The 21,470-nt window shown below is 38.9% G+C and overlaps 2 protein-coding genes across 7 annotated transcripts in view; both read left to right on the forward strand.

The window, feature by feature from the left end:
• Positions 1–21,470, forward strand: part of Lsamp (limbic system-associated membrane protein) — a 2,197,426-nt gene that overhangs the window by 2,000,513 nt on the left and 175,443 nt on the right. The window lies entirely within an intron of this gene.
• Gm52229 (predicted gene, 52229) overlaps positions 1–21,470 on the forward strand; it is a 105,939-nt gene that overhangs the window by 20,312 nt on the left and 64,157 nt on the right. The window contains exon 1 of the mRNA XM_030249356.1: positions 1–21,470. This exon is cut by the window's left edge and continues 20,312 nt beyond it; it is cut by the window's right edge and continues 64,157 nt beyond it. Within this exon, the coding sequence (XP_030105216.1) occupies positions 3,603–4,532 (930 nt within the window). The 5' untranslated portion in view covers positions 1–3,602 and the 3' untranslated portion in view covers positions 4,533–21,470.

Here is a 21,470-nt window from a genome sequence, read left to right on the forward strand (position 1 = left end):
GAGAAGGAAAGGAAATACTAAGAGATGCACTTATCAGTACATTTAGATAGACTCCTGTGGTATCTTCGTGTTTAGTGATGAAACTGCTAGTAATTACATTTCTCCAGTGTTCTCGGTGATCCGGAGCTACTTGAGTCAAAATCACTGGGGTGCTTGTTAAATGTCATTTCCTTGCCCCCTCCCATGACATGATAAATAAGAACATTTGGGGATAAGCGCCAGGAAACTCCATTTAAAAGCATAAACACCCTGTGATCCTTCTGTCCAGTAAAGTTTGAAAACCAGTGCTCTGGGATTTTCATTGTTCCTCATAATGTCAGTGTGACAAATTATTGGCAGCACAGTTGATCATAGAAGAATGGTGTTTTAGGTAGATATTGCTGGAAAGTTTCCCAGAATCACTCAATGAGAATAGCAGGGCTAGTTTTAGACATGCTGGTACCCCAGCAGCAATCAATTAGAACCTCTCTGCATTTGGAAATCCTGAGGCAATAGGAGCTGATTGGTGCTTTCAGACTGATACATGGATGACTAAGGAGAGAACACGTAATTTAAAGAAAAGTTCTCTTCCATGTTGACCTTGTGTGTGAGCTAGAGGGTGCCTCCTACTAGGCCACAGAGTTTATTGGAAGGAAACGAGCCTTTTACCAAAGGTTTTGCAATGGGTGCTAATCAGAAGCTGCCTGTCAAGTTGAAGTAGCATCAAGAGCCTCCAAGTAAGAGCTCTTGGGCCCTAAATGGTTCCCACCAAATACCAAACCTATTATCATGATTGGCTGTTATAGCCCTCTAAACAGCAAAGTGATTAAATTGGTCGTTATGAAACCCTAAAGATGCATAATTATGACAAATAAGACTCAAGTGCAGGGAGATTTCTATCTTACCGACTAGATTACATTTCAAGGAGTCATCAATGAGGGAATGTTTCTCAACCTACTGTAGTGAAGTACAGGCTAGTGAAGACCTCAGTTCTCTTGATCATCACCTGAGTCTCTCATGCTCAACATCTGAACATACTCAGCTCAGGAGCTTCTCTGGCTCTTAACCCTAAATGTCAGCTGGTGCCACGTGTTCTCTCCATTTACAATGCAGCCCTCCTTCAGAAGAGACATTCCCTGTGATCATTAGCAGTACCAGGTGGCTCTGAACATTGTCGATATAGTCTGAGTCACTCTAATTTGCTCTTTGTCAAGTCACCAGCATCATGGTGCTCTTTTGATTCGCCCATCATGGCTAGAAGTAGTGGTTTAAAAGAACTATAAAATGTGCTGTTTCTTTCCAGTCTATTCGTCCTCTAAGGATTGAAAAAAAAATAATAACTCTGGAGATGAAGTTCTTTGCCAAAAGGACAATCGTTCCCTCTTTGAAATACACACACTGATAGACCTTATAAAATATGCTTGGATTACCAACAATAAAGATGTACCAGGCTGCAGCAAGGAGCTGTAGATAACAGTCACACTTCTTTTATCCTTTAGCAAGACAAAAGGAGACAGATCATATGCATCCTATTTCTTGATAGAATAGTTTTCTACTGTTGCAGATTGACAACGAATCCACTGAAGCCTTACTTATCCTTTTGAAAGTTAACAGTCACATCATACTAATGTATTGTCCACTGCCAAACTTCATCTCCAGTGTAAAGCTTTGTCATTAGTACCAACTAAAGCGCCATTTCATTCCAATACTTGCCTGATTACCCCTGTCTTCTTAGAAAGAGGTATCTTTTAGAGCAGTGAGTGGTTCTTATCCTTCCTAATGCTGCACCCCTTTTAAAACACTTCCTCATTTTGTGCTGACTCCCAACTACAAAATGCTTTTCAATGCTACCTCATAACTGTAATTTTGCTGCTGTTATGAATCATAAGGTATGTATTTTTTGAGATATAGGTTTGCCCCAGGTTTTGCGACCCACAGATTGAGAACCACTAGACTAGAGCATGTCACAAGGGAATACCAAGGATAGCTATGGTGACTGATGCTTCATTGAAAGAGAAAGGAAAATATCACCTGAAATATAGTATCTATTTTCTTTGCTTTATATACTGAATCCAAGCGACTCCCTGTTCTCTTTTCCCCTTTCTTCTCTCCTTGTGAGTCTCTCTCATGTTCTTTGAATCTATTTACCACATATCTTGAACTACTCTCTTATCCCCTGACAACTCATTTAATGTGAAAAGTGAATGCCCTTTAAGAAATGAAGTATCAATATTTGGTATTTCCATGTTCCTCATTTAGAGAAAAGCTACTGTTTTATTGCTGACAAAGAAAAACAGCAATGCTAAGGGAGTCAAACTTTCTGAAGAATGGGTTTGAATCAATTCCAACTCCATTTTAACACTATCATGACAATATAGCAAAGAGAAAAGACTGATCAGGTGAATGAATCATGGAGAATATTTTTAAAGCAACCACAAAAACAGTTGCCAATTCATAGTTTAGGAAATAGCATCTAGGGGTAGAAGAGATGGCTAAGTGATTACAACTGAATATTGTGCTTGCAGATGACCTGAGTCTGACACTCAGTATCAATGTTGGGAGATACAAAATTACCTGTAACTCTAGCTCCAATGGATCAGACTTCCTCTTTTTGATGTTGTAAGCACCTGCACTCCTGTATGTAAGGCCCCTTATAATTATACATATACATATAATGAAAACTAAAAAATTAAAATAAAATAAAAACTACTTCTAAAAGAAAATAAAGAGCCAGATTAAAATGGTAGTGATTAGAAAAGCATAGTGAGAAGTCAATATATATTTAATATTATAGCTGTCTAGATTCTGGGGATATGGCCTGTCTGAAGGTATGATGGATATTCTTGACTGCCAGCTTGACTGCATCTGGAATTAATTAAACACAAGTAGCTGGGTACATCAGTGAAGGAATTTTTGTTTTGTTTTGTTTTGTTTGGGGTTTTCAAGAAAGGGGTTCTTTGTATAATAGCTGTCCCAGAACTCACTTCGTAGAACAGGCTGGTTTCAAACTCACAGAAATCTCTCTGAAATCGCTGCCATTCACCTATGGGTTTTTTTTTCTTAATTAAATTATTTGAAGTAGGAAGATGTACCTTTACTCCAGATATTTGAATTGGGAATATACACCTTTAATATGGACTACACCTTTTGGTGACAGCCTATATCAAAGACATGGACAAGAAAGCTTTTACCCTTTGCCTGCTTGCCCTTGCTCTTCCTATCAAGTCCATTACCTCACTGGCATTAACACTTTCTTCTTTGGAATTCTGGCACACACTGAAGACCAAATGAGGCTTCCAATCTCTTGGACAGAACAACTAATAGATTCTTAGTGGTACCCATTGTTGAACTACACTTTAAGCCAGTCTGATAAATTCCATATATATCTACATATATACACATACACATTTACGTACACATATTCACTATTCCTCTAGAGAACCCTGACTAATGCAGATTTTAATACCATAAGTGGTTCTAGAGCACTAGAAATATAAAAATGCATTTTTTAAGTATCTGGGATAGGGTTTCCAACTTGACAGCACCTACAGTTACTGAAACCTCTCCTGGAGAGAGTATTAAAACCATGTGGTGTGAACTATCTTGCAAACTTAAGAAGATATATGCATTTGATTAGAGACAAAAACTTTGGTGACTTTGTACATAAAAGTTTTGACAATTTGTGGGGAAAAATAATAAAAATGATGATACCGTTTAGTTGCTCATCCCAGTTCTGGATAAATAGACAAAAAGGAAAGAATGAAAGGAAGAAGGAAAAAGAAAGAGGAGGGATGAGAGAGAGAGAGAGAAAGAAGAAGAAGAAGAAGAAGAAGAAGAACAAGAACAAGAAGAAGAACAAGAACAAGAACAAGAACAAGAACAAGAACAAGAACAAGAAGAAGAACAAGAAGAAGAACAAGAAGAAGAACAAGAAGAAGAACAAGAAGAAGAACAAGAAGAAGAAGAAGAAGAAGAAGAAGAAGAAGAAGAAGAAGAACAAGAACAAGAACAAGAACAAGAAGAGGAAGAGGAAGAAGAATAAGAGGAAGAAGAGGAAGAAGAAGAAGAAGAAGAAGAAGAAGAAGAAGAAGAAGAAGAAGAAGAAGAAGAAGAAGAAGAAGAACAAGAACAAGAACAAGAAGAACAAGAAGAACAAGAACAAGAACAGGAAGAGGAAGAGGAAGAAGAATAAGAGGAAGAAGAGGAAGAAGAAGAAGAAGAAGAAGAAGAAGAAGAAGAAGAAGAAGAAGAACAAGAACAAGAACAAGAAGAACAAGAAGAAGAACAAGAAGAAGAACAAGAACAAGAAGAGGAAGAGGAAGAGGAAGAAGAAGAAGAGGAGGAAGAGGAAGAGGAAGAGGAAGAGGAAGAAGAAGAAGAAGAAGAAGAAGAAGAAGAAGAAGAAGAAGAAGAAGAAGAAGAAGAAGAAGAAGAAGGTGCTCTGTGATAAACTTAGCCAGCTTCAAGCATCTCAGAGTATCAGAATACAGCAACATGCAACAATGAATTCAGTGATAAAACTGACATGCTCCGAATACAAACAAATAATCTAAGGGTTTCTATGTGTGCCCTGGAAGAAAAATCTTCTCTCCCACAGCCACAGTCACAGAGCTCAAGTTGTGGGAAATCAAACCAAATCCTATGTTATAAGTCTGACTGAATTACAAAGAAAAAGCAAATCCCCACCTTGAAGGGTGTCAGTGCTTAATGTAAGGGCATTATTTGGTAAAGAATAGGAACCTGTAACTTGGGATAAAGACATGCGGGAGGACCATATTGATGCTGAGCACTGTGAACCCTCAGATTCTCAAAGCCTTTTCTCAGCAGAAGCTCTACTCCTGCCCAAACTACCCGAAATCTTGCCTTTTTAAACTTTACTGAGTAAATTAATTCTTCATTGTCTGCCAAACCAACAGTATCCTTCCTTGAAGGAAATATCAGGCAAAACAATATTGATGTCACTCTTGTCCCACCAACAGTTGCCTCTAGTTCTCCAACCAGACTCAAGGCTAAACAGGGAGATAGAAAGTATAGTCTATAAGGAAAGGTGCTACACTACTAAATATCTTACTGAGTTTTCTAACTCATTCCAGCGCAAGTCTGTGTGGGAATGGATTTTAAGGGTGTGGACACCATTGAATGGGACATAAAATTAGATCAGGCTGAGCTTATTGATATGTGCCCACAGAGTATAAATTCTAGGTTTAATAGGGAAGCAGTCACAATGAAACAACTTCTTGAACATTTGTTTGAATGGTTGGCTGAAGCATTTGTCAAAAGATGGCCAACTGAAAAGAGTTTGAGATGCCCGATAGATATTACTTGGTGTTGATGAAGAGATTTTTAAGGCTTAGAGAAACTGCGATGCTAGAGTGGATATGCTGTGTAAAATCCTACACAACGGAAGGGCCCAGAAGACTTGCTCTCCACTAATTCTATAAGATGAAAAATGGTGAGAGGGGGACCGGTACATTTGAAGTATTTGTTGTCACCCTTTTCTTAGGCCAGGTCTTAGGGGTTAGTGTTGCTGCTGCTCAGTTTGAGAAATTAAATGCAATGGGTTTAATTGAGCTCCAAAGTAGTAGCAGCCATGTGGCAGCACTGACTTGCCAATGGCAAGGTGATTGTAGTTACGGTAATAGGCAGCACAGACAAAACAATGTCCATAATAATCTGACCCACAGTGATCATAGGAAAAGTGATTTTCTATAGTGGCATGACTCATATGGACCTTTGTACTGGCTCATCAATCATGAAGTTTCCAGGCATGAAATAGATAAGAAACCTATTACATATTTTTTGTTGTTGTTCTAGCTGTTTAAGTTGAAAAATTCTCACACAAATGAAAGAAGTCTGTACTGAGTCATGACAAAGGAGAATCTTGCTTGTGAACCAATTTCCAGACTTGAGCCATTTGCAGACCTAGACCAGCTTAAATGAGGTTATACCAGGTTTCTGTTTAAAAAAAAAAAAGTAAGAGTTTTACTGTTAGCCTTTCCATAGTCCTCCCCCAGAGGAACCTCAAACCAACTGTGCACCTGAAGAAAGGAAACAATCAGATTTTCAGGAGTCTATTCAATACTGGTTCTGAATTGATGCTGATTCCAGGAGACTTCAAAAAAAAAAAAACCCCACCATAGTCCTCCAGTAAAAAGTAGGGGCTTATGAGCTCAAGTGATTGATGAAGTTTTGGCTAAAGTCTGACTCACAGTAGGTCCAGTGTGTCCTGGAACTCATCCTGTGGTCATTTCACCAATTCCAGAATGGATAATTGGAATACTTAGAAGTTGGCAGAATTCTCACATTAGATTCCTGACCTGTGGAATGAGGACTTTATAGTCAGAAAGGCTAGATAGAAGCTTTTAGGGTTGCTTCAGGCAGGGAAAACTGAACTCAAAAACAGTATTTGGATCCCTGGATGAATTTCAGAAATTAGTGCCACCATCAAGGGCTTGAAAAAATGCAGTGAGTGGGTCCCACTATATCTCCTTTTAACTCTCCTATCTGACCTGTGCAGAGGACATGTAGACTATGGAGAATGAATGACAGCTGACTACTATGGAAAAAAAATTAATCAATTAGTAACTCCAATTGCAGTTACTGTAGCAGGTGTTGTATCTTTATTTGAGCATATTAACACATCTCCTGGTAAAATGTATGCAGCTATTGATCTAGAAAATTACTTTTTCCTAGTATCTGTCCATAGGACCACCTGAAGCAATTTGCTTTCAGTTGACATGGCCATCAGTATACCTTTACAGTTCGACTTCAAGGATATATTAGCTCTCCATCCCTGTATCATAACTTCCTTTAAAAGTATCTTGATCATTTATCTCTTCCTCAAAATATTATATTGGTCCACTGTATTGATGTCATTATGCTGACTGGACCAAGTAAGCAGGAGGTAGCAACCACTTTGAAGTTGTTGGTAATACATATGCACGTCAGAGGATGGGAAATAAATCCAACCAGAAAATCTGTGGTATGGGGTATGTAGAGATGTTCCCTGGAAGATGAAGGATACATTATTGCACTTTGTCCCTCCCATAACCAAGAAAGAAGCACCTTTAGTGTGCCTATTTGGATTCTGGGGACTGCACAGCCCTCAATTGGATTACTCCAGTGCACATATCAAGTGAATCAGAAACCTGCTGGCTTTGTGTGAGCCCTGGAAGTGAAGAAGGCTCTTCAACAGGTCTAGGCTGCTGTGTAAGATGCACTATCACTTGAATCATATAATTCAGCAGACTCAATGCTACTTGAGGTGTCAGTGGCAGATAGGGATGCTGTTTGGAGCCTTTAGCAGGCCTCTACTGGTAAATCACAGAAGAGACCTTTGGAATTTGTGAGCAAGCACTTACCATCATCTGCAGAAAAGTATTCTATCTTTGAAAGACAGATTTTACCTGCAACTGGGTCTTTGTGGAAAATGAATTTGTGTCAATAGGCTACTTGGTTATCATGTGACCTGATCTATCCATTATGAGCTGGTGTTTTCTGACCTATCAAGCCATAAAGTAGGATGTCAAATGGAAGTGGTATATGCATGGTTGAGACTGAGTAGGTTCCGAAGTCACAAACAAAGTACATGAAAAAGTTACCCAAATACCTATCGTGTCTACTTCTGGCACAATGTCATTTGCTGCCAAGCATGTTCCTATAGCCTCACACAGTGTGTCCTGTTATCAGTTTAATGAAGAAGTGAAGACTATGCCCTGGTTTACCGATGTTTCTGTACATTATGCAGGCACCACTCCGAAGTAGACAGCTGTAGCATCAAAACCCCTTTCTGAGACAACTCCGAAAGGTACCAACAAAGAAAAATCTTCACAGTAGGCCTAACTTTGGGCAGTACACATAATCATGTGTTTTGTTTGGAAAGAAAAATGTCCAGATGTGTGGTCATTTACTGATTCATGGGCTGTAGCCGATAGATTGGATGGATGCAAAGTCACTTGGAAAGAAGACGATTGGAAAATTGGTGAGAAAGACATCTGGAGAAGAAGTTTGTGAATAGATCTCTCCCAATAGACAAAGGATGTGAAGATACTTATGTCGCCTGTAAATACTCATCAAAAGGTGACTACCACATAGGAGAAGTTCAATAATCAAGTATATAGGATGACCCATTCTGTGGACAGTCGGTCTCTTTTCTCAGTCATCCATTTTGTTGACCAATGAGCTGATGAAAAGGTGGTCATGATGGCAGAGATGGGGGTTATACATGAGGTTGACAGTGTGGACTGCCACTCACCAATGCTGATCAGGCTACAGCTGCTGCTGAGTTTTAGATCTGCCAACAGCAGAGACCAACATTGAGCCCACGATATGGAAACATTTCCCAGAGTGACCAGCCAGTGACCTGGTGGCAGGTTCACAACATTGGACTACTTCCTCTGTGGAATGGGCAATGCTTTATCCTTACTAGGATAGATAATTATTCAGGTTATAGATTTGCCCTCCTACATGTAATGCTTCTTCCAAAACTGCTCCCTGTGGACTTTCAGAATGCCTTATCCACCATACTGTCTTCCACACCAGATTGCTCCTGGCCAAGGAACTCACTTCACAGGCAAAGAAGTCTGACAGTGGGCCCATGATCATGCCGTCCACTTATTGCACCATGCTGTTCACCATCCACATTTAACTTTAGCTAAGTCATATACATACATTTCTTGGTATTTTCTTTTAATTTCAAATCACTCTTAAGTGCAGAAAGTCTGAAAAGAAAGTGAAAGTTCTGGCCTGCTAGAAGAATTTACAGAGTCTGGGGAATCTATTTATGCATGTAAAAATCAGTAAAAAGACACCCCATACTATTTGTGTAGAAAGAAATCATCTTTAATATTTTTTTTGTTGCACAGTGTTTCTAAAAGCCCTTTGTTTATTTGAGGGATGGCCCAAAGCTCATACCCAGGTAAAATGGATTCTGACACAGTCAAGAAATGCAGATGTATTCATATATAAATATGCAAAGAAGGTCATGTATCAGTGATATATGCATATATATATAATATCTCTTAAATGTTTCCTAAGGCTTGCGGGTGGGGCTTTGCCAAGACCTGACCTTGGTCTTGCTATACAAGCCGTCTGCTACTAAGCTAGACTGCCAGCCCCTTCTTAAACTTTTGGATGTTGGCCTAAGCAGTGACATTCACTTAATGGATATTTATACTTTTCCTGTACAAGGTAAGGGAGAAAATTAAAAGGAAGTTACATCAACTGAGCTAGCTCATCCTGAGTTATAGTCCTTGAGAAATCCCATAAACATCCCTTTAATACAATGGTAAGCAGTTATTGCTAGCCAGGATGAAAACAGACCTACCATAATGTTAAAGTCTTAAAAGTATTACTCTTCTCTGCCTTGGAGCTTCAAGGTCTGAAAACACACTGAGTTAAGAAAGAAGGAAAGGTCAGAGATGGCAGTATTATAATTACTTCAGCTGGAAGAAAAGCTCTGTGTATACTCACAATAAATTAGACAGAACTCATTCTTATGGGCTGATCTCATGGCAGAAGAAGCCCCGAAATGAGTTCTTGTTTCTGCTCAGGAAGAACAGGAACTGATATACTGGAAAAACAAAACACTATCTCTGCTGTAGTCATCCATCCGGCCTCCAGAGAATCACGTAGTTTTTCCTAATGGAATGCCATCACTTTCTTCCAAAAGGAAGAAACAAAATAACTGGGTGCACTTCGGATTCCATAATCACCCCTAAGTAAACAGCCCAGGCCATTTGTAATGACACCACCCCATTCAATAAATAAAGAAGAAGAAAAAAAAAGAGTTGTCTGTGTCTTACTTTGTGCACACCTAACAGTAGTTTTTTAGAATATATGTAGGGTTATTAAGTAGACTATTTTACTGGCCCAAAGAAGGTACATATTGGTCTGTGGTCCAAAGCAATTCCAAGATTGCATCGATCACTATGAATGATCCCCCTTTCATCTAATAGTAAGATATGATTGGTGTCTGACATTGGTTTTATGCTCTTGCTCAATTTTTTCCTCTGAGTTCTTTTTAGTCTTCCTTCTGGAGAATAAGGCTTCTCACTCACCTCTCATTCCTTCATTGTATCTGAGGTGGGAACATGGAAATATCCTCCTCTTAGACACTACCCTTCTGTGTTTCATTGTTTTCTCATGTTATGATGTCCAGAGTTTTAAATGTGCGAACGTGCGCGCGCGCACACACACACACACACACACACACACAGAGAGAGAGAGAGAGAGAGAGAGAGAGAGAGAGAGAGAGAGAGAGAGAAAGAGAGAGAGAGATCAAGGGACTAAAGAGATGGGTCAGGTGAGCAGGAAGTTTCTGATTTTTCCAGAAGACCCAAGTTTGGTTCCCAGAACCTATATTTGGGAAGCTCATAACTGCCTGTAATTCTAAGTCCAAGGATTTGAATGCCCTTTCTGGCCTCTACTGGACACCTTCACACATCTGACATATACTCACATAGACAGTGTGTGTGTGTGTGTGTGTGTGTGTGTGTGTGTGTGTGTGTTAACAATAATAATTAATGAGAAGATTAGGAATTTGAGGGAAGCATGGGAGGAGCTAGAAGAAAGATAGGTAATATGTCAAATTTAGTATCCATGTACAAAAATCCTCAAAAGCATTAAAAAATTTTATAAAATTTCTCAACTAGATAAAACTAAAAGTTTATATTTTCCTCTCAAACATTCTTGGTTTTAGGGTCAGGCGACAAAATTGGGAGATGTGTTTCCCTCAGCTTCCCAGTAGACTGATACATTGGCTTGCAATCAGTGACGGGTACCATTTACTCTGCTCAATGTTCCTCTGGGGAATTGTTTTCAAGCTTGTTTTACATCCTTTGCTTCTTAAACCCGACATCGCCTTTCCAACTAGCTTAATTCTTGCTATGCGTGCCCCTACCAATAACACGATCTTCCCTCTGAGCTCTTTAATTAATGAACAGGTTTTATTGATTCTTTGTCACCCTTAGTCTTTTAAAAACCCAATTTCTTACCACTTGAAATCAAGAAGCAGCTGACTTTTATACCGTTCAAAGCACCAAATTTCTAAATAGCTACACACCTTTCTGTAGCTCACCAATGTGACTACTAAACCAGTACCATCTTGGACAGTGCTATTACATCAACATTCTGTTCCTGCTGCTGATTTTTTCTTTCGTGGGATACTCATCAGAAGCTGTCAGGTGAAACCCTAAATTTCACTACACATTTCATAGTTTCGGGATCTCTGTAACCAATCATTCCTCCTAGTGACCAGGATCATTTGTGACTGAAAACTCTCTGGCCGGTGTAACTTTGTCATAGAGTTTATTCCCTCAGTGCTGCTTAGAGAATAAAGTGCGCTCTAAGCCCAGTCTACATTAGCCTGTTCTCAATGCTTCCCATGTGTGCTCAAAGCTCACACCATGTTTTCTTTGGGTGTACTCTTCTGTCTCTGTCTTCTTTCATGCTGCTCATGTTACTGAGATTGCCTCCTTCCCCTAAGTCTGAGCAGAAGCCTCACACATTCACTCTACACACATCAACGCATGCATCACTTTCTAAATCATGCCACCATGCATCCTGCCCCCTCCACCATGACTTAGGGGAACTACACTAAAAAATGGCTTTCCATTACCATAGCTGCCATATCCAGTCCCCATAGTTTACTAAAGTCTTAGCAGAAATCATATAATCTTAGCAGGAAGCATTTAGTCATCTATTCCATGTGTAAGTGAACACACGAGCACTTGGACAAGGCTCTGTTTTCCTTTCAGCTGTGCCCACATGTCTCCCTAATCTTGTATCTCATGAGGATCCTTAATAAATGCTTAGCTGTTGTAAGATGCACAAAAGTAAAGGATCTTTCATATTGTACCTATTCTTCATGGTCTCATTTAAACAAGTATCAGGCTTATAACTTTATCCTGGGTTTGACACCAAAGTTACAAGAATAAAGGAAGGAAGAAAGGAAGGAAGGAAGGAAAGAAGGGAGGGAGGGAGGGAGGAAGGAAGGAAGGAAGGAAGGAAGGAAGGAAGGAAGGAAGGAAGGAAGGAAGGAAAGAAGGAAAGAAGGAAAGAAGGAAAGACAAAAAGAAATCTCCACTTATAATTCTCCAAATAAATTCACATTCAATATGCCAAAAGCTTAACAATTATTTCTCATTCATACCCCCTTCTAATTATGGATTTTCTTTGTTATTAAAAGGCAGACACCCTCTTTCCAGCAAGCCAGAATTGTCCCTCTCCATCTGAGACTCTTCCCACTTGCTGCCTCTACCCCAACTGTCTCTAAGCTTTTGCTGTAAATATCCCTTGGACTGTATGACTTCCCCTCAAGGCTTTCTATCTCTTCTGCCTTGTCTAGCTTCTTGCAAGAGTCTCCAAGCTGAGCTTCCTACCTACCTCCTGTCTGACATTCCTCCAGTCTGTTGCTACTCTGCTGTCAAGTGATTGTTCTATAACACAGCCTTGCCATATGTCACTTCCATTTCAACACCATCCGTAGCTTCCCACTGCCTGCACTTAACATCATGGCCTTATGCAGACATGCAGCAGGTTCTGCCTTTGCCTGTGCACACATCCAGAATTACACATCATTGCCTATCCAGTACTTATCTCTGAAAACCCCAATTTGAAGAACCATTCACAAGTTAATAATTGGCTGGCCTTGCCATATTCTGCCTTTCCATGGGTTTGTCTTTCTCCCTGTGTATTTTGCTGCGGATGTACAGTATTAATTTTTCTTCATGGAAAACATTCTTTCTGGGCAATGCTCAGTGTACTAGTTATTGACTGCACTTGCCTTATTACTGAAGAAAAGGGAACCCCCAATCAGAATGCACTTCATATATTAGTCATCCATTGCTTCATTGATGCTGCTAAATGCCACATGGATGTTGAGATTTTTCTGTAGTGAGCCACTACATTTTCCTTTTGGTGTCTGGGAAAAAAAAAGCAGCCTTTAATTTGTGCTTTTTTTTTTTAAATGGCATTTTTAAATTGGCAGAGGCATCAAGGAAGGAGTAGAATATAGAAATGTTGAATTTCCATGGCATCACTTTTATAGAAAATTCCAGCTGACCTCTTTAGCAAGCTATTCAGACTTTTGCCTTAGGAATGGGCTTTTTCTTTCTTTTTATTTTTTTAAGTTTCTGTGGACAATGATTGGTTAAGAGATAATGGTGTGCCCATGGGGGCAGGGGGAGGAGGAAGAAAGAGGGAGGGGAGAGACAAAGTGGGGATGCTAAAGCCAGCATAGTCAGTGGCAAGCAGAAAAACAGAAAGTGAGTAAGCAGTTAAAAGTTAAACAAACAAACAAAACAACAACAAAACCCGACCCTGGCTCTGACTATGAGGGAGAGAAAGAGGGGACAAGGAGAAATAAATAATCTCTGTCACATGAGATGCCATGTCAAGCCAATGTGGGCTAATAACAGAAATCCAGATGACAAAGAGCTCAGCATCTAGACCAGTGAGACCTTATCAAAGAGCTCTTGGACTGGAGTCATGCCATCTGTATTTTCTGTATTTACTTCCTAACTTCCTGTCGGTAAATATTTCATTCTTTATATTTTGTCTTTCCTTCCTTCAAGAATAAAATATTGAGTCATTGATTCTCCGCGTTATCTTTCTTTTCTTATGAAAAATTGTTTTCCCACAGCAGAAGTGATTACAGTATGTCCTCGATGGACCTGTAACTCATACTTTCTCATTGCCAAAGCCTCCATCATCAACACTGGTGCATACCTAGCCACACAGAAATTGAGATTTTATATATATATGCTCAAATCTTCTTGTGACTTCATGCTTAGAAAGAATAAGATAATTTACGTAGGTAAACATTGGAAAAGGAACTAGGGGAGAAACATTTGCTAAAATTTGAATGTGCAGATATGGTTTTGTTTGTTTGTTGTTTGTTTGTTTGTTTGTGGCATTGGTTAGAGTCTCTTAGAGATCAGTATTTGGAGAGTGGAGCCTGTCATGGTAAAGGAAGAGATCATGGGACAATATTGAGTAAAATACTATAATTGTTAATATTGTCAAGCCCATACAATCTAGAATCATCTTAGAGACAAGCCTCCAATTACTAAGGAATTACTAAGATTAGGTTAATCTCTTCAGGTGCCTGTGCTTGTGCCTGTGAGGGATTATCATGATTAGTTAGTTCTGGTAGAAAGATCTACCATACTGGGCAACACTGTTCCCTGGGATTGGGTCCTGGACCTTATGAAAAATGGGAAAGTCTAACTGTGGATGCAATGTGACCAGCTGCTCCAAACTCCTGCCACCCTGATACCTTCACTACAACACACGACACCCTCCACCCTCCAGCTAAATCCTTCATTCCTAAAAACTGCTTCTTTCAGCATCTTATATCACAGCAACAGAAAATGTAAATAAGGCCAGTGCAACACAACTCAGGTGACCTTTCTACTTCTAGATGACTAGCCAATCAGAATTCAGATCATGTAGATACTATTCAATCAGTATTCATTACATATGTCTAGCAACCTGCAGGTGTTAGAGAATAGATGGAAGACAGCAATGAGATATGTAATAAGATCACAAAATAACAGATAGAAGGAAATTCCACAAAAAGTTGAAGGGTTAATAGACTTGCAAAATGTATTTTCGGGCATTATAATATTTACACACTTTTATAAGATCACATGGTCAATGATGGTCAAAAAAAAAAACAAATAAGTGAATTTATAATAGTACCTACTGCCAAATTTATTATAAGAGGCCCAACTTTGTATAAATATGTAATGAATTGTTTCAGAAGGAACTTGACAATGGCTCCTTAGTAAGCATTAGAGTCCTGCCATTTTTCTGAGAATCAGTTTTGGAGAACAGGACACTCCAAAATGCCTGTCTAGGTTTATATTCTATCTCTTGAACTTGCTTCTTTTTAGATGTGTTTTCCATAATACAGCAGTTTCTATGGCACAACACTCATTTCACACCACAAATGCCATGCTGTTCTGGGGCTATAATTTATGGAGTTTAAATGAGAATCGAACTCAGCCAGGGACCAAGGAACTATGACCTCAGGTTGAAAAAAAATCCTTTAGACACACTCCTCACGGCTCTGGTTATCACCAGTGAAATAACAATTCACCTCTATGTTTGCTTTTGCTGGAACTGACACTGTAAGTAACAAAATACAGTGAGATTTCAAAGAAAGGAAAATGACCTTTAAATTTTCTGAAGCATAAAGGCCACTTCATGCAACAGAGAACAGCAAAAGCTATGTGGCCTTAGGAGGTGAGTGAGATGAGTTAGATTAGGGGATAAAAGGGGCAGGCAGCTGGGACCTTGGGGTTTGTCCTCTCTGAAGTCGCAGGACTAAGGTCTCCTTTAAATGGAAAGCAGAGGTGGGTGAATATCAAAAGTCCTCGCACAGATAACAACCCAAAGATCTCAATAATTATGCGAGGTGACAAGAACTGTAAAAGCTAACCTGCTATTTTCAAAGTGTTCCAGTATGGTTCTATAAAAACAGAACTGAAGAAGCCCAGTGAAAATAAACATATAAATGTGTCCTACTAGCTGTAGTCCCAGAGATCTTAGAAATTAAGACTATTTTCTTTCTAGACTACGAAGACTCAATCTCAAAACATGAAAACACTATGGGCTTATTTCTCTTACAGTTAGCTTTTAAGAAGTCCAGAGACTTGTGAGGAAATTTTAAAACTACCAAAAAAGATTTCAAAAGCTAAATTAAATAAAGTAATTTAAATTTTTTGTATTTTTATGAAACTAAATGGTTAAAAAAAAGTTTAAATGAGGTGATCATTTTTAATGTGGAGGGGGCTATCACGGACTGAGACAAAAATATTTTCCCATATGTTTCCAACCTCACTATCCTTAGAAAAACCCTTAAAAATCTAATGGGGCTTCTGATAAATACTTTGATCAATAAATCTTATTGAAGGATGAAAGGGAAGAAAACAACAGATCTAAAAGTAGATAAATTTAACTTAATGCCTACATAAGGAAAACAGTAAAGTAAGTCCGTTAGCTAGCACAGGGAATCTTTAAGCAGCAAAACCATAAGCATAATACACAATACACATTTACTTCATTAAATGCCTGCTGTGTGAAGAGGTATTTGTATTGAAAAAGATATACCACAGTTACAAGAAGTTTTTTTCTGTACTCTAGAGAAACCAAATGTATGGTTATCTGAACAATTATTCATGAAATCCTCCTATTCAAAGCAACTCCACTGTCCATTTTATTCCAGAGACTTTAAGGAACAGAGATTTATCTGTCTCTCCTGGAAGCATGTTCCAAGGTGATATGAAGAAACAATGTTGTAAGCCCTCACTCTGGACAGCACCCATTGTCCAATTTATATTTATGCTCTTAGGTCCGACTGTGTTTTTAAAGGAAGCCACAGAGCCATCACAGCCGAATTTCCTAATACCAACTGAGTGGTCACTCCATCAGGAGATACTTATATCTAGCACTTTCCAATGATCTGGTAGACATTTCATGTTGGTTTTGATAGGACTAGCACACATTTTCTCCAAAGTCTTAAGTATCATATATCTTGGCTTCTTCCTACCTCCTTCTGCCATATAAGCTAGAAGTTTTAGATAACAACAATTAACCTTCTCAACCATAGGAGTTCAAGATGAGCTTTTTGTAAAACTGAAGGGGATCCTCCAGTAGCAGTGGCTTCCCTTTTCCTTTTATCCCTTTCTCCCGTCTGAGTCCTTCTTTATCAGGCTGCATCTCTCCATCTGTGTGTTCTTTGCCTGTGCTTTAAGTATTTCACCTCTGCAAGCAGATAGTGATCTCATTTCGGGTTTTCAATGTTCATCTATTCATGTTTTGTTCTGTATGTATACTTTGATTTCAAGTAAATTTGGTCATCATCAGTCCATTACTAATTGTGAAAATCAGAATTATCCTCCCAACATCGTGCATTGTAAAAGTATTCATTGTCTCAGCAGCCCAAATTGCCTTCAACAAGATCAAAGGGAGGCCATAGGTGAGGTTTGTTTGAATTTTTCTCTGACATTTTTCCCTCCACCTCATGCTTCTCTCAGTTCTCTTTCTTCTCTCTCTCTCCCTCCCTCTCATCCTCACTCCCTCTCTCCCCCTCCCTTCCTCCCTCCCTTCCTCCCTCCCTCCTTCCCTTCCTTCCTTCCTTCCTTCCTTCCGTCCTTCCTTCCTTCCTTCCTTCCTTTCTCCTTTTCTCCTTCTCTTCTTCTTTCTCCTACCCTTCTCTTCCCCATCCCTTTGATTCTTTATCATAGTCATCTTTATCTTCTTCTTTCATTTTTCTTTTAGGGCTACCCTTTTACTCTAGACATTACTCACTTCTTATGATCTGTGAAATGTAGAGTATTTAATACCTTGATGTTATCTCCAAAAGATATGGAGTATTTGCATGGTAAGTATACAGTTAACAATCTCGATAACCAGAGTTCACTTACTTCTTGTTTTTCTTCCCCATTATAAAAGGAACAAAATGTCTTTCTTAGACACCTTTTGGGTTTCAAATTTTGTAGAAAAGTGCCAATGAATAGTTTAGAATAATCCTAAAGGGAAAAGTGATTCATGATTTGGAAGAGGTTGGTCAAGGACAGCTAGTCAATCACACTCTCTGATCTTGAGGTTCTTTATCTGAAAATGGGGACTTGTTTATCTTCAGTCATTGTTGAGATTATCAAACTGTAGTTTGATATATTAGTGAGTCTTATAAATTATAAAGTATTATTCATGCCCATTATATTTTCTTTCAGAAAGCAATATTTAACAGAACCATGAGTTGGCCTGAAGGACATAGTTATGAAAAGGACATAACTACAATCTCCCTATTTAAAAACTAAAGCCACATCCTTCACTTCTCAGAACTGGGTCTTTGGGGATTTCATTTAAAAGACCATTCAGAAAGAATGCCCATTGGGTCTGTTATCAAATCTACCAATTTCTTAAATAACAGGATTAATTTGTTCATAAAAGAATACCTTTCCAGTGCATTGATTTAGCATCTTTACTTACTTTATAAATGGGATCACTGGAGTGTTCTCCAACCATCTTTTGAAATGTAATCTTGAAAAGAGGAAAGAAGAGAGAGAGAAAAAAGCTAGAAAGAAACAAACATTGTTGAAGGGGCTTTTTGAGAAGTCAAGGTGTTAAATACTACAGAGCTTACTGTGGATGGCTTGTACTTTAGAAATCTCTGTTTTGAGAGAAGGAGGATTATTTGGTGGCTTCAAAGGTGTTTATTCTTGAATATTCGTCTCAGTCATCATCTATACACCATCTCATCCTTCCTCTGCCACATCTTTGAATTTCTTTCCATTCATCATGTTCCTACCCTTACAGAGTCACTGAAGCTGAGTGGTGAGAGAGCATCATCCTCTGGCTGATTCCAGCTCATCCTTTGCTTTCAAACTGCAAGGTTGTCACAGAGTTCTGCTTTAGTCCTCTGCCTTGGTCTTCAGTACAAATCAGAAACATGCTAACACCAACCCCTCCTACTAGTTACAGACTTCTATTTAAAGTATCTTTCCATAAAGCTCCTTTCTTACACGCGTTCTCACGACCGGCCAGGAAGAACACCACAAACCAGAATCTTCTGCGGCAAAACTTTATTGCTTACATCTTCAGGAGCAAGCGTGCAAGCCTCAAACCCCCCATTGCTTACATCTTTAGGAGCCAGAGCGCCAGAGCGCCAGAGCGCCAGAGCGAGAGCTCTATATTTTACATCTTTAGGAGCAAGAAAGCAAGCCCCAAGCCCCAAGCCCAAAAACGAAAGCGAAACCCCTTCCCTCTTAAGGAGAGTTATCCTTCGCCTAGGACGTATCACTCCCTGATTGGCTGCAGCCCATGGCCGAGTTGTTGCCACGGGGAAGGCAGAGTACATGGGGTGGAGAAATACCCTTGGCACATGCGCAGATTATTTGTTTACCACTTAGAACACAGCTGTCAGCCCATCTTGTGACGGCGAATGTGGGGGCGGCTTCCCACACTCCTTGATGTATCTTATGATTGTATCTCAGACACAAAATGTCCTAAAAAAAGATCCCAAAATCCACTGGGAAATTTTCTTATGGCTCGGGAATACTTCATATGCCCCAGTATAGGGGAACTCCAGGGCTAAGAAGTGGGAGTGGGGGGGGGTTTAGGGGAACAGGGCGAGGGGAGGGTATAGGGAACTTTCAGGATAGCATTTGAAATGTAAATAAAGAAAATATCTAAGGAAAAAAAGATGCCAAGGTTGTAAAGTTCACAAGTAGATTTATTTATTTATTTATTTATGATCCCTTAATATCTTTCACTATCAAATCTTCCCATATTTACTTACAAAACATATGGCAAACCTGAACTTCACATTATTCTTTTTGCCTTCCCTACCAGTCTAATGGAAGACATCATTCTTCCTTCCCTTGTGGTATTATTCCCCTGGAAGGACTTCCCACATCTACCCCACCTACCCCATCTCAACCCTAATCTGTTCTTAGAGATTGCTGCCAAATTAATCTTCCTAAAGTACAATTTAAATCATGTCATTCTACTACTCCAAAATGTTTAATTGCTTTTTATTATCCATTGAATAAGATCCAAACTCCTTAAAATAACATTTAACACCCTCCACCATCTGGTGATGTCCCACATTTACAGACATAGCTCCCTTCTCCCTCTTCCAAATATCTAATGCTGCATTCAGACTATAACACGTCCTTCTGCTTGTCTCAATTCATTTACTCATCCCATCCTCTTCACAGTAATGTTCCCTCTTCTCCTTGTTCTCTATGGGTATTTAGCAGAGGGCTCCAGCAGACAATAACACATAATTCAAAATAAATTGAGCAATTGGCATTGCCATGCTGAATCCTCCCAATTATCCTATTACATATCTACTGTTTCCAAACTTTTACCAGCAAATATGCTGAGGTGTGTATGGTTTTGTTAATTACTACAACTAGTATAGCTTTCTATATTTGTTCATATTAAAGTCATTGTTTCAAACCTGAATCCACTTGAAAGATTTGTTTTATTTTTAATTATGTGTATGTATGTGCACATCTGTGTGGGCTATAAACAACTGAACCAGCTCTTCTGCCCAATCCAAATATTACAAGTGCTTCTGTTCTTTCAAGTAAACAACTTGACCCCTGGCTTAATTTCGAAGATATAATTTCAGGAAAAAACTTAATAATAACACATTAAACACTAATAAAAATGTTGCTTCCTTGGTTCATTCATTTACATACAATTTACATGCAAAAAATCCCATGTTCTTGGTGGATTGCTCTATGAGCCTAGTAGCTCTATCTCTGGCCTCCTGTGCTCTCCTTTGAGTGGCATCTCTAGCTCTGGGCTCCTGCACTCTCTTTGAGTGGCATCTCTAGCTCTGGGCTCCCTGAACTCTCCGTTGAGTGGCATCTCTAGCTCTGGGCTCCTGCACTCTCTGTTGAGTGGCAGTTCTAAAGTTTTTGTTTCTGGCATTGTCTTTTCAGAGTCAGGTGATTTACTTTTGTGTATTCTCCAAGTAGTCTGACTTAATTTTGTCATTTTTTTTTCCTCTTTACCCCAAATTTCTTTAGGAGTGCTGAATGTTGTTAATATGATTTTTGGTAATTACCTGAATCTTCTTTAGAATATAATTTTAATTATGAAATGAAAATTTGAAGTTTGTCCAGATAATTTAAAAGCTGTCATTAATTATAATCATAATCCATAGATTCCTCCCTCATACACACACACACACACTGGGAGAGCTTTCTGATTAGTATTCTGAGTGAATGAAATATATATAATTAAAGCTATTTAATTCATCTTTATCTGCTGGATGCATAGACTTTATGACATATATTGTTATATAGCCTTGACTATTTCAGAAAATATGCCTTCACTAATGCAGTCACACAAAAAGATGACTTTTTGAAGAAGCCCCCTTTCTAAACCACTGCTGGCATATGATTTCCTTACTCTTTATTGAACAATATTAATTTATTAACATGTTAAAATTAACATTCATAATAATAGCTTTCATTCGGGGACTCTGTGCACATACAGTACTTCACTTTGTTCTCCTTCTGCCTCTGCTCCTGTCCTCTGCTTCCCCCAAACTCCTTCCTGATGCCTTTTGCTTCTATGACACATGAATTCCATTATTCCTTTTTATTCCTTTCTTCCCCTTACCTCAAAATTCTTTTTTCCAGTCAAATGAGTCTCTTTCATTATCTATATGCATATGCCCACACAGGTGTACAGGCATGTGCACATGAGCACACACACAGACACACAGCTAAAGTCCACATGTGAGCAGAAACATGTACTATTTGTCTTTTAAGTCTTTTTTTTTTACTGGATAGAATGATCACTAGCCAGACTCATTTTCCTACAAATATCATGACTTGCTTTTTCTTTAGCATTGAGTAAAATTCCATTGTACATGTGTACCACAGTTTCTTTATCCATTCTTCTACAATTCTTAGCTATTGTGAACAGTGCCACAATTAAGTGAAGGCATGCAAGCACCT

The sequence above is a fragment of the Mus musculus genome, chromosome 16 (assembly GCF_000001635.26).
Source record: "Mus musculus strain C57BL/6J chromosome 16, GRCm38.p6 C57BL/6J".
Taxonomy (NCBI): domain Eukaryota; kingdom Metazoa; phylum Chordata; class Mammalia; order Rodentia; family Muridae; genus Mus; species Mus musculus.